The sequence below is a fragment of the Gossypium raimondii genome, chromosome 8 (genome assembly GCF_025698545.1).
Source record: "Gossypium raimondii isolate GPD5lz chromosome 8, ASM2569854v1, whole genome shotgun sequence".
Taxonomy (NCBI): domain Eukaryota; kingdom Viridiplantae; phylum Streptophyta; class Magnoliopsida; order Malvales; family Malvaceae; genus Gossypium; species Gossypium raimondii.
The window spans coordinates 49,316,211-49,328,871 of NC_068572.1; the positions used below are offsets into that span (position 1 = coordinate 49,316,211).

General features: G+C 33.1%; 2 protein-coding genes across 3 annotated transcripts; one reads left to right on the forward strand and one right to left on the reverse strand.

The window, feature by feature from the left end:
- Positions 1 to 5,611: 5,611 nt before the first annotated feature.
- Positions 5,612 to 7,263, forward strand: LOC105791869 (isoflavone reductase homolog). Its single transcript, XM_012620141.2, has 4 exons — positions 5,612 to 6,014; positions 6,440 to 6,680; positions 6,753 to 6,956; positions 7,025 to 7,263. The coding sequence occupies exons 1-4, from the start codon at positions 5,685 to 5,687 to the stop codon at positions 7,186 to 7,188; spliced, it is 939 nt and encodes a 312-aa protein (XP_012475595.1). The 5' UTR covers positions 5,612 to 5,684; the 3' UTR covers positions 7,189 to 7,263.
- A 1,509-nt stretch (positions 7,264 to 8,772) lies between these two features.
- LOC105791868 (myb family transcription factor PHL11) lies at positions 8,773 to 11,176 on the reverse strand. Of its 2 annotated transcripts, none has more exons than XM_012620138.2 (6): positions 10,696 to 11,176; positions 10,285 to 10,361; positions 10,129 to 10,192; positions 9,961 to 10,036; positions 9,427 to 9,496; positions 8,773 to 9,343 (listed from the first exon to the last, which is right to left on the reverse strand). In XM_012620138.2, the coding sequence occupies exons 1-6, from the start codon at positions 10,841 to 10,843 to the stop codon at positions 8,939 to 8,941; spliced, it is 840 nt and encodes a 279-aa protein (XP_012475592.2). In that variant the 5' UTR covers positions 10,844 to 11,176; the 3' UTR covers positions 8,773 to 8,938. The 2 variants fall into 2 exon arrangements, with proteins under 2 accessions (XP_012475592.2, XP_012475594.2); XM_012620140.2 differs by having other exon boundaries at positions 10,132 to 10,192; positions 10,696 to 11,175.
- Between the last annotated feature and the right edge of the window lie 1,485 nt (positions 11,177 to 12,661).

Genomic DNA, 12,661 nt, shown 5'->3' on the forward strand with positions numbered 1-12,661 from the left:
ACATGCAATTACTTTATTTATATTATTTGACTCATGCTACTATAACGATGCTATTAATTGTGCAGTTCATCTATAAGTCATATTTCTTCCCAAACATTGCGGCTATTATTCCCCAATCTCCTTACATCCACTCACACTTTTGGTGCACCTTTATAAACAATTAATAGGATAATTGTAAGAGGTGTAAATATTTTGAATGGGTGAAGGATTCAACTGACGATAATAGCTTCAGTTGTGAATATGCTAATGTTAACTTGAGCAATGTTAGCTCCCTTAAAATAGGTAGTCAGAGCTGTGAAGATTTTCAAACATTTAGTGATGAAATTGTGGCCCTAAGAGATGAAAATGATCATGTGGGAAAAAGATTTAAGAAGGCATGAGCTGAATTGGAAAAATTGAAAGTTGAAAATAAGAAATTAGTTTCACAAGCAAGATGTTACAAATTTGGCTTAATAAGAAATTACTTGTTTTTATTTTCTTCTTTTCTATGGATAAGGAAAATATGATAAATATGTAAGTTGTTCCATAAATGTAATATATTATTTCACAATGACTGGAAATTAATGTTCATATTTGCATTTTGGTAATTTGAATACAAAATTTTGTAAGTGTGTCATTTTTGTTTAATTAATAATTTTGGATCAATTTTTTTAAAGAAAGAAAGAAAAACAATGAGGAAGTGCATTAAATGTGACGGCATGACGTATTTTTCAAGCAACCCATACTGTAGTAGAACAAGTATGCGAGTTGATTGGTTATTTGAGGGAAAATATAAAATAAAATTATATAATACATCAACATGTACTGACCCTCCAAATTTTCTCATCCTAATCCTTGTCGCTTCACCTTCTTCCTCTATCGCTTCAAGACTGAGAACTCGAGGAGTCTCCCTTTTCCTCTTATTTTGATTTATTTTTACATATTTGATTGCTGAGAAAATTTGAACAACTCATTTTCCGAAAACAATCATTATACTTCATCTCTTTCAACACCTGTCACATTTTTCCACTATTGCAGCAAAATTAAGAACCCAAACCCAACTTATGTAAGAAATCTCCCATTCCTTTTCATTTTTCAATGGTTAGTCTACTTGAAAAATTAAAATTTATTATTTATTCTTTGTCGTCGTCTACTTCTAACTCTAACCTTTCCTTTATTCTCTTACAGTTTAAGTATGATCTTGTTTATTTTATTTTATGTTTCTTTATTCATAATTTCATATGGATCTTGAAAATCTATTTTCGTTTGTTTTCATCATTTTGATGTTTATTTTTTTTTCTTTGCCTTGCCATTTTATGCCACTGTGCCTTTATCAATCAGGTGCAGTCAATTAAATTTGAAAATTTTGATTTTTAGTCTCAAAGACAGCCGAGAGTTATAGCTCCTCTACAACCAAAGGATGTATCTAGAGTGTTTCATAAATTTGCCTTTGATTCAGAAGGCATAGTGTGTGTTTATAAATGATATGGCTTTTTCCTTTTAGGTTTATTTTAATATTTAATATGATCCACAATAAACTTGGGTGGTGCCATATGATCTGATTTTCAAGTTATGCAAGTTCCAATTGCATTTCATTTTTATTTCCCAACATGTAATATTGGTCATATTAAATTTAATATCTTCATTTCACTTATATTTTCACATATTTATACATTCATCGACCTCGATCTCCGACGGTTAACATCCATTACCTTCCTAACCTCTTCGACAAATATGTGTTTCACCTCCATCTAGTTAACTTGTTTCAACCCCATTCATGGTGTCAATGTTGCCAGCCTGTAGAACGTAGTTGAGAAAATAGATGAAATTGGAAGATGTCGTGTTCGCCTTAACACGAAGTTAACTACCTCTACTAGGTTGGTGGTCATATAACCATATCGAGCCCCGTCACCAAAACTTTAAGCTTGTTGTCACAGCTCCATCGTACCCAACCACTCTCGGAAAGAAGTATTCATTTCACCTTGGATGTTACCCTCAAGCCTGGTCATCATTTGCCTGAAATGGTATGGCTCTAGCTCATACGCTATGTATGTATTAAGAAAAGACAAGTTATAGTCTCAAATTAATTTGTTGAAGTATTAAGAACATCTAAAACATGTGTTGAAACTAAATTATACCCATTTTCACAACTTGTTTCCGCCAGTTTACATTATTGTAGTCTCGATGAAAGTTAGTCGCAATGTGTTGAATGCAATAAACAGATCTCCATGGAACACTGGAACGCCTAATTGCGATAATTATTCCCTTCAATCTATTGAATATAATGCAAATATTGTTGTCCCTAACAATATACGTCTGCAAGTTCTGGTTCCCGTCTTGCGCAACCACAATAAGTAAGATCTGTGTATATTTTTCATATAGTCAAGTCTCATCAACCTGTATAAACGACTTACAGCGGGGAAAGGCCCGCACGCATAGATTCAATGTCTAGAACATCTATAAGAAAATTATTCATCCCGGTTGTAGTTTATCATCTGGGTTGTAATAAGTTCGCATCTGTAACTCAATGACAATCCCTAACACGTACTCCCTCATAACAACTATCCACCCTTGTAACTCATTGTACGACCCATCTCAATCTCCGTACAATGCTCTATGGCCATCTGTTTAGCTATCTATGTTTTTCGGTATGACACACTGGAATTGTTCTTGCATTTCGACAATCAGTATCGAAACATGAACGATGGGCATGTCCTTCACCATTGACATGATGCAGTTGTAGATAGTTTTGGCATCAAGTTTGCGGTGATCTCGCGTTATACGTGTTGAAGTGCATGTGTGAAGCCTAACAAATTTTCAGAGCTCCCACATTTGCAACCTCTAGATAAATGCAGCTCGTACCCGCCAATTGCAGCATCCTATTGACCTTTAACACTTCCCAATATATAATGTTGATTTAGATACGATGACTTTGTAGTCAACCGACATATTCATGCTTTACCGTTTAATGGAAAATACGCAGTCTTCATTGGTTTCAAATTTTTGTCCCACAAACAACTCCTTACATTTAGGATCTATGACCAACCAGTAAGCAGGTAGTATATTGGGGTACTTCGAGAACTCGAATGCAGGCATCACATCAGAATCTATAATCGACTTGTGTGCCCAAGGATCATTATGTATCACAATACCTCAACTCAGGTTCCCTACTGAAGACGCGTTAACATTTTTATCGTCATTCACGCCTTCGTCATCGATATCATTCGGGACTTCGTTTAGATCGGGATCACTATAATCTTTAACCACGCGATCAGAAAGACCATTATTATCATATCCATTATCACCATCCACATCGGTCTCAATTACCACTAAATGTATTTGTAAACTGGAACTCATGTTAAGGTTCTCAGATGCAGGTGGAGCATTAAAATCGACGTCAATATCGCGTACATTCGATCGCCTATTAACGTACTTTCTCGGAACCACCGAACATGGATCTTAAACTCCATGTTTTTCACCTATTGGAATGAAATCTTCAGTTGGCTCCAAATCAACTAACTCAGCAAACAACTGAATTGGATCAGTTTGGCAACTTAGATTCTGGCAATAAAGTGCAATCATTGTCTCCACGTCTTCATCGTCTACAAGTTCCATCTCGGTGAATTTGATGGGATTTGTCAAAACTGGAAATTTGTATAATAGTCTCAAGCTCCTCCTCCCACAACATCTAAGAATTTTTGCATTGATCTTTTCTTTCATATCATTAACCAAGACATTTCTATTAAATCTTATTGCTACTTGTTGGCGACATTCAAATATACATCCAACTGTTGTCAAAATTACTCTATCGAAATAAACACATACGAAAAATTGATTATCCATCTTCAATACTAGATCTATAAAAATAATTAAATTTCTTAATATTTTATTTCAAAAAAATATACTGAAATTTTTTTTTATATATACCAACCTTAAGAATTCTTCTATGTTTTCTCTTATTCTGCAACCAATTTTTTTCCTTTTCTCGTCTTCAAAATTGCTCAAGAAAACACAGCTTAAATAGGGGTTCAGCATTGGGTGCCGCCTGTCAGGTACCCTCCATTGGGTGCTGCCTATCAGGAACCCTCCACTGGTGCCGCCTCTCAATCATCCTCCACCTCTTTAACTCGTATTTTTACCTGATTTTACCAGTGTATAGGCACAAAAATATAGGTGCCACCTCTCTCACTCCCTCCATCCTTAAAATAAAAATATATTTAATACATATCATTTAGTGATGATGGTTCCATGACTAAATCAGAAAAAAAAATAAAAAAAGTAGTGCCGCCTCCTCTATGCCCTCCAACCCCAACACTGTTGCAAATATACTATTTTGCTAAATAATAGTATTGCATACCATTTAAATATTTATTTTGTATTATCTATATAAAAGGCCTAATTTTTTTGTATTATTTTAATAAAAAAAAGCCCAAATATGTGGTTATAAAAAAAAAGTGTTTGTAAATTTGCGGTCCTCCTCGCAACTAATACTCAAGCACAAACTATATATAATTGATACGGTATGCTTAGAGTCAAAGATAAGACTTTTCCATGATTTGAGGCAAAATGAGAAAATATTATTATCTATGTGACGCAATGTTCCACGATACCAAAGACTTTTTATCAATCCTCCACCGCCTTTCTAATAAATTCTGATTTACATGGGATGAGTTCTCAAAGTAGGCTTCAAGACTTCTCACCAACCTATAATTGCTTTAATTATTAATAAATTTCCTTTTTTTTAAATCCAATGTTTTATGGTATCAAATTGAAATTATTATTTGGGTACATATTTAAGATTAGGATTTTACTATCAAATAAATAATTTAAGATAATTAAATATAAGACGTAATAGTAAAATATATTATACTTTTAAAGAGATAATACAGTTTAAACTTTAGAGACGATATTATTAAAAAGAATAATTATAAATTTCAAACATAAATCATAAAATAAAAATAAATAATTTATCTAAATTTTATTGGATGTGCTGTTAGAGGTAAAAATGAATATTTGTTATAATATAAAATGAGAAATTGTAACTTAAAAGTATGATTGATAGATATTTTAAAAAATTGTAAAACAAAATGAAGCAGCGCGGCTAAGGTTGAAAGGAATTTGGTGGTTGACTAAATGTTTTTCAAAGCATGTGTTGATTGCTTTGAAAGGATTAATGAGTGAAAACTTAAACCCTAATTAAGGGTGAATTAAGATCTCAACAGAAATTGCAATCCAAGTGGTCAGCACTCAGCACCTAACACACCAACCCACTGTTGTCTATCCAAGATTTTAAAAATAAAACTCACCCTCAACATTAATAAACAAAAACATAATTAAATCTAAATTATAGTTTAGTGGTAAAAGCAACTTTTGATATAAAGTAAGATATATGATATTTTTTTATATAAGAAAAATAAAGATATATAATATGTGGAAGGAGTATGCTTAAAACATTTGCTGTCGCAATCAATCATTGGTAAAACTTTGATAAAAGTCCATAGGGTGTGATATACCACAAGCCAAATCAAACTTCAGACGTAAGGCATGGATAATAAATCCGTGAAGCTGACCTCATTTTTCCCATATTTGTTTTATAGAAGTGGGAAACAAGAATAAAAGGAGGGTAGACTCCCAATTCATTATATATAAAACAGCCCTTTGCAGAAAGCAAGAGAAACAAAAGAGTGAACATATATAAATACAAAATGGGGAAGAGCAAGGTTCTAGTGGTGGGGGGAACAGGGTATATTGGGCGGAGGATCGTGAAGGCAAGCTTGGCAGAGGGGCATGAAACCTATGTCCTTCAACGCCCAGAGATTGGACTGGACATTGATAAGCTGCAGATCTTACTCTCCTTCAAGAAACAAGGGGCTCACCTAATCGAGGGCTCTTTTAATGATCATAAAAGCTTGGTCGACGCTGTTAAGCAAGTTGATGTTGTTATTTGCACCATGTCTGGTGTGCATTTTCGCAGCCACAATATTTTGTTGCAGCTCAAGCTTGTGGAAGCCATCAAAGAAGCTGGGAATGTTAAGGTATTTAATTTTCTCGCTCTAATGAAAAGCTCTCGTTTCACTTTTTTTTTACAGTTTAGCTTTTTTCATGAAATAGCTTTAAATGTCATGAATTTGTGAATAAAAAATTTAAATAAATTTCTTCTTCGACATGCGACATTGATTGTCAGATCAATTTGGATCAATGTATATTCTTCTATTTGTCGATGAGTATTGATTTACCACACTAATCATCGAATCACGACTTGGAGCTCGCTAATCGGACATTTTCTTTAAAAAACTTAATAATTCAAAGACTTAAATAAAAAATTTTAAATAGTTTTTTTATTTGAATAATTTAATGGTTATTTTATAATTTTTTAAAATTAAGTGATCAAAACATAAATTTACTGAATAATTTACTTAATGAAATAGTAAATTAATTAGAATATAATACGTAAATGCAGCGATTTTTGCCATCGGAGTTTGGTATGGATCCAGCACGGATGGGACATGCACTTGAACCAGGAAGAGTAACATTTGATGAAAAAATGGTAGTGAGAAAAGCAATTGAAGAGGCCAACATCCCCTTCACCTACGTTATCGCCAACTGCTTTGCCGGTTACTTTGTGGGCAACCTTTCTCAGCTTGGAAGGCTCACTCCTCCTAAAGACAAGGTTTATCTTTACGGTGACGGAAATGTTAAAGGTACTTTTATTTATTTATTGAATGCAATAAACACTTGCATTAATTAATCAATCAATCAACATATAAATACAGTGGCTTTTACGGACGAAGAGGATGTTGCCACATACACGATAAAAGCAATAGATGATCCCACAACATTGAACAAAACATTGTACATAAGGCCCCCACATAACATCCTCACACAATCCGAGCTAATCCAGAAATGGGAGACCCTCACTGGGAACAAACTAGACAAAATCAGCACTACTGCAGATGATTTCTTAGCCTCCATGAAAGGTACGGAATGTATGTGTGTATGCATGTATGAGATAATAGTACTGACATGATGTGTGTAATGAATGCAGGGTTTGACTTGGCAGGGCAGGTAGGAGTAGGGCATTTCTACCACATATTCTACGAAGGCTGCTTAACCAACTTTGAAATAGGAGAAGGAAGTGAAGAAGCTTCAAAGCTTTATCCCCAAGTGGAGTACACTCGCATGGATGATTACATGAAAATTTATGTTTAAATCAAATTAATGTAAGAATCGGTGACTTTCACCTCAACCAAACAAAATAAGGGATATCTACCCAAATCTTTCTCACGTCTTCCCTCGTCTAGGAATTCATGACTTGAGTCATGTATTCCTTTTTTCTCCTTTTTGATATACTCTCGTATCCATTTTCTTAAAAGTAAAACTAGGACCTTAAAATTCTTTATTAAATTATTTAAGACATAGTAATAAATTTAGCCATTGACGTTTATCCATTATGATACTTTGATCCCTTCTTTTGGATCATTTTAGCTCTTAATTTTAAAATTTTAGTCAAATTATTTTTTGAAAAAAATTGATTAAACTATTAGAATTCTAATGGAATTGATGTGATCAATCTCGTGATAACCGGTATAATTTATAAAAATTTTAAAAAGTAATTAAAGAAATTAAAATTTAAAAAGTTCATAAAAGCTTTTATGACAATTGTCCATGCTAAAATTAAAGTATACCTAAATTGCTTTCATGTCTATTATATTAAAATTTTAACTCTCTCTCTCTCTATATATATATATATAAAGCAATTTTAGTTACCACAGATATCTATTTTTTATTACACCATAAATATAATATGTATATATATATATCACTCTTAAAATTTTTATTAAACAATTTTCTATTTAATTTAAGAGAGAGGAATTTATTTACAATGGTGTAAAACTAAAGTGATTTTACATCCTTCCTTAATCTTTTATACGATTAATATTTTAACGAACTAACGTTATATTTTATGATTTATGTAAAAGTTTTAATCGTTCAATAAATATTAATATATAATATTTTATATTAATATGATAGAGATATTAAATCGGTTTGAAAATTGACGAGCATATGGTTGAATTATGAAGGTGAAATTAATAGATGGTAATTTGGATGTTTGTTTCCACTAGAAACCTTTAGGTAGACGTATGCATGATTATAAATAATCCAATAATACCCCTATTTTGTTTTAAGGAAAAAAATAGGATGTAGTTTCAAGCATTGATTCTCAACTAACCTAGGAAGAAAATAAGTGCTGAAATTAATCCTCTTCTTTGACAACGATGGGTTGTTTTTTCCCCTTAGAAATAGAATATAATCAATTTCTTTAAGAAAATATGGTTGAAATTTCAATGTTGTTGAATGACGGGGTAAGTAATTACCTAAAATCTAGGTTCAACACCCTATTTAAGTAAATATTTTTTGCCCCAATTATATTCTTAATTTTGATATTTGAATTATTATTTTATCTTAATTTTATTCAAAATTACCCATAAAACATGACATCTGGCGTATTCTTATTGAATATTAAAAATATTTTTCTAAAAATTGATCGAGTTTTAGTTCAATTAGCATCGACATTATTATTAATATAGGAGCTCGTGGGTTTGAGAATATTAAAACGTGTTTTTCCTCTTTTTTAAGGATTGAAAGAGATTATAAATTATTCTTTTCATTGTATCAAAATATATTGGCATATTTGGCCCAAAAACAAAATTTAAGTACCAATGAGAATATATAGTCCAAAAGCTTTATACCTTTTTTTGTTTAAACCCAAAGGGCAAAGGCTAAACTTAAGAGTGAAACGAAAAGAGAATTTAACGACTTAAAATATATTTGTTCAACAAATGGATGCCCCTATTTTGCCTCTGTTTGAGTTGTAGATAACAACAATAGATAAAAATGAATTCAAGGAAATGTTGAAATAAAATTCATAAACTACAATGGGTTTTTGAAATTTCATCTCTTATGAAAAAACAAGGTGTGATTGAAGCTGGTTTCCATTTACAGCACCATACTCATTGCTATCTTTGGTGTTTAGGTCAAAATTAATGGAATCTCCCTCAACTTTACGCTTAACATGTTTGTTTTCTTCTCTATCTCCCACTCCATGACCATGGAAACTAGCAGAAAAGTTGGCCTTGGTGGGAATTACGTCATTCATTTGTGCCATGTTTGATTTCCTGTCAGCTTCATTTGTACTGTCCATGAGACTGGACAGAGGCAAGTTGAAATTTGTTAGTTGTGCTCTTTTTTCTTCTACGTTCTCTTCGCTGTGGATATCAAATGAGAGGCTCTTTTGGGCTTTTTCTAATATTGCCTGCAAGTACTTCCCTTGAGCCTCTATCCTCATCTGCAATTTCTTCTGTACCTGCAAAGTTAAATCGAAATTACAAGCCAAATCGCAACGACTAATAATGTAAATCGATATGTACTTAAAAGGTATAAATTAACCTCAAGTTGCTCTTGTAAGGTCTTTTGTACTTCCATCTGAGACTTGAGTACCTCTGTCATTTGGATTTGTCTGTTTCATTGTACATCCATTTATCACTTCTGCATTAGGATGGACAAAACAGAAATTGCAAATTGTGCTAAGATATAATTTGGTAAAAGTATCATGGAGGCCCTTATACTAGGAGTCAGATTGCATTTTACCTCCTCTATTAAAAAACTGGACAAATTAGTCCCTATACGTTAGAATAAAGAGCAAACTGGTCATTTTGTTATAAATTTAATCCATTTCTACTGTTACATCAGCATGAAATACACGTGATACATCACGTGTAACTGTTTAATTATTATGTTAGCTACACCAATTGTTATCAATAGAAGTCAATGAATTTTTTAACAGAAATGACCAATTTGGTATTTAATCTAACATATAGGGACTAATTTGCCTAGTTTTTAAGTAAAGGGGGCAAAATATAATCTGACTCCTAGTATAGGGGCTCCATGATACTTTCACCGATATAATTGCATTTTATTTACCTTTTATCATCGTCAGCCCTTGGTGAATTGGTGACTGTCCCTGAAGAATGATTGCTAAATTGTACATACGAACTCCCTAGATAAAGATCAAGGAATGGCATTGATTTTAATCAAATGTTTGCAAAAATGATTGTGAATTGTAAGTACTGTAATGATCAACAAACTTACGACCATTCTCTTTGTTCTGGTCTGCAGTATTTTGCTTCCTGGATTGCTGTCCTAATCTGTATTTCTACAGAAGAACAAAATAATTAATGAAAAGCAAACTGAAAGACGAACCCTTAAAAGCATTAAGCCATTAGTGTCCATGTCTTATATATATACCTGTAAATGGCTCTTCAAATGGTATAGTGTCAAGCCTTTCAACCCCATCAGTCTTAGGACAGACTTTGGAGTTGCTTCTGCAAGCAGAATTTTCTCATTGATATTAGGCTTATACTGTTGCAATATGTTTCTAGCATTACAATAAGAATGTAGTAAAAAAAACATAAATTACTAATACAATTCCACAATCATTTAAAAACAAAAAATTCAGAGAATTAGCCTTGAACTTGTTGATGTGCATACAGAAACCAATTGCAGACATAAAAAGCTGCACCAATGTACTAAAATTATGTTGGTAATTAAATTTAATTCATATCACATCGTTACAACCTGTTCTTGCTATAACCTCAATATTAATTTATCGTAAAAAAAAAAGAGTAGGAAAAGAAGAAACAGGAGAGAAAGACTAACTGTTAGGGCCACCGAGTTTAGTTACGGCGTCAACGAATCGGTCGTGAAGATCAGCCGTCCATCTCAGCCTGGGTTTGGGGTCTCTGGTCATCACCACCCCATTTTCGTAACCATAGTTCCCATTCCCTCCATAGCTTAATCTCTCCATCTTAACACACTTCAATTCTATCTTTAAACTGAATAATATCCAGTTCCTCCTTAAATCCAAAAAAATGTCAAACAGAATTGGATAGAATTATAAGAACATGAACACCAAAAAATGTCAACCTCTTTTTGTTGTTTTAACTTCATATATAAAATATTTTATTAAATGAGAAGTGGGCGGTGATTTTTTTTTTTTATATATATATATTTAAAGGAAGAACATGCAGAGGAAAGCTCGGCGACGAATCTTAAAGCAAACAAACATGATTGCAATCAAAACCAAACAAAACACAACCCCATAGTTTTATACTGCTCCAGTGTACGTCCTCATCCTGCATCAGGGGTCCAACCGTTTAGATTTTTTGATACGATGATGATCTAACGGTGATTTGAGAGAACTAAGGAGGTGCAGAAAGGGATGACACGTAAGTGCCAGCATGGAATATTCGGGGAAAGGGGCCAACGAGGAGAGGAAGTAAGTGTCATTTAAGGTGGTCGGCCCCACATGAGTGGGCCCGGCAGGATGGGACACGTGTTGAGATTTTCGTAAGGAACGGGGAGCTGGAGATGACTGTAGAATATTCGCTTCATCCCGTGAAATAAGCTGTCCAATGAATCTATCCCCTTTTGGCCGTTTCCTTTTTTCATCCTTTCTTAATTCTATCTACAGAATTAAAATAATAAAATTGTCGGTTTTTCTCTTTAAAAAAATATTATAACAAGTAGAATATAATTACTTGCAGAAGATATGGAAACTCATTCTGCATTAATACTTAAAATTGAGTTATACAACTAGTGTAATTCGAACTTAAGTCATACTTAATCATTAAACAAACACAGAATTTTATTTCTCAAAATTTGTAATAAATGAGGCAGAAATTATAACCTTAAAATAAATTATTTAGTTGATTATTCAATTTGTTAGGCATCAATCTAAATAAAAATATTTGTAATTTGATCACCATCGTGAGGTGAATTTTTCATTTTAGTCAGTCTTAAGGTAAATCCCTAATTATAGCCGACTGTAGACAGCATTTTTTTTCCATTTTTTTACCCTCACTACTGTTCATCATTTTCTTTCCCTCCATCCCACCCCCTGCCTCCACCATTCTTCTTCTTCCTGTGCTCCCTGCTTCCAGCCACCGCGCCATTCTGCTTCCATCAACTCTCCTCCTTAGAATTTGATTGAAATGCTCTGCTACTACAGAAATCCATTGTAGCGTTTCAATCAAACCAGTAAACCAGAATTAATGTTTTTACCTTGACTACCTTGCTCATGAGAAGGGAGATACGAACTGCCTTCAGAAATCTAGCTAAAAAGTTGGGTCCCGGCGTAATTGCTTCATCAAGTTCTTTATTTGAGATAAAGACCCAGTTTCCCAAGAAAAAATGAAATCGATATAATTAAGCAAACATTAACATGGTCCTTGACTTGAGAAGCAGAAATTTTTATGATACTAGAAGGTTAAGAATACCTACCTCATCAGAATACAAGGAATCTTTACTCTGAAGATGATTGTTAGGGGTTTTTTACAGAAATAGTATAGAAAAAAAAAAATACTGAAATAGTATGATAGAAAAAAAATTACCAAAATAGGTTACTTTTTCATTGGAGCCTATTAGATAGCTGCCAATGAATAAAATAATAATATTTTTTTGAATAAAATATAATTTATACTTTTTTAATATTTTTTTAAAAAAATACGGGTTAAAATACTGTCGGGTCGGGTGGCGCCTGTCTAGTAGGCGCCAATGGAGGAGCCTCATGGAGAGGCGCCAATGGAGGAGCCTCATGGAGAGGCGCCAATGGTGCCCTCTGCCC

Bases quoted from the DNA above. Each gene is read 5' to 3' on its own strand.
- LOC105791869 (XM_012620141.2), top strand. From the start codon at position 5,685: ATGGGGAAGAGCAAGGTTCTAGTGGTGGGGGGAACAGGGTATATTGGG. The intron at 6,015-6,439 runs GTATTTAATTTT...ACGTAAATGCAG, and splicing joins AAGAAGCTGGGAATGTTAAG to CGATTTTTGCCATCGGAGTT. The intron at 6,681-6,752 runs GTACTTTTATTT...ATATAAATACAG, and splicing joins CGGTGACGGAAATGTTAAAG to TGGCTTTTACGGACGAAGAG.
- LOC105791868 (XM_012620138.2), bottom strand. From the start codon at position 10,843: ATGGAGAGATTAAGCTATGGAGGGAATGGGAACTATGGTTACGAAAAT. The intron at 10,037-10,128 runs GTAAGTTTGTTG...ATCTTTATCTAG, and splicing joins CCAGAACAAAGAGAATGGTC to GGAGTTCGTATGTACAATTT. The intron at 9,497-9,960 runs GTAAATAAAATG...ACAATGAAACAG, and splicing joins AGGGCTGACGATGATAAAAG to ACAAATCCAAATGACAGAGG.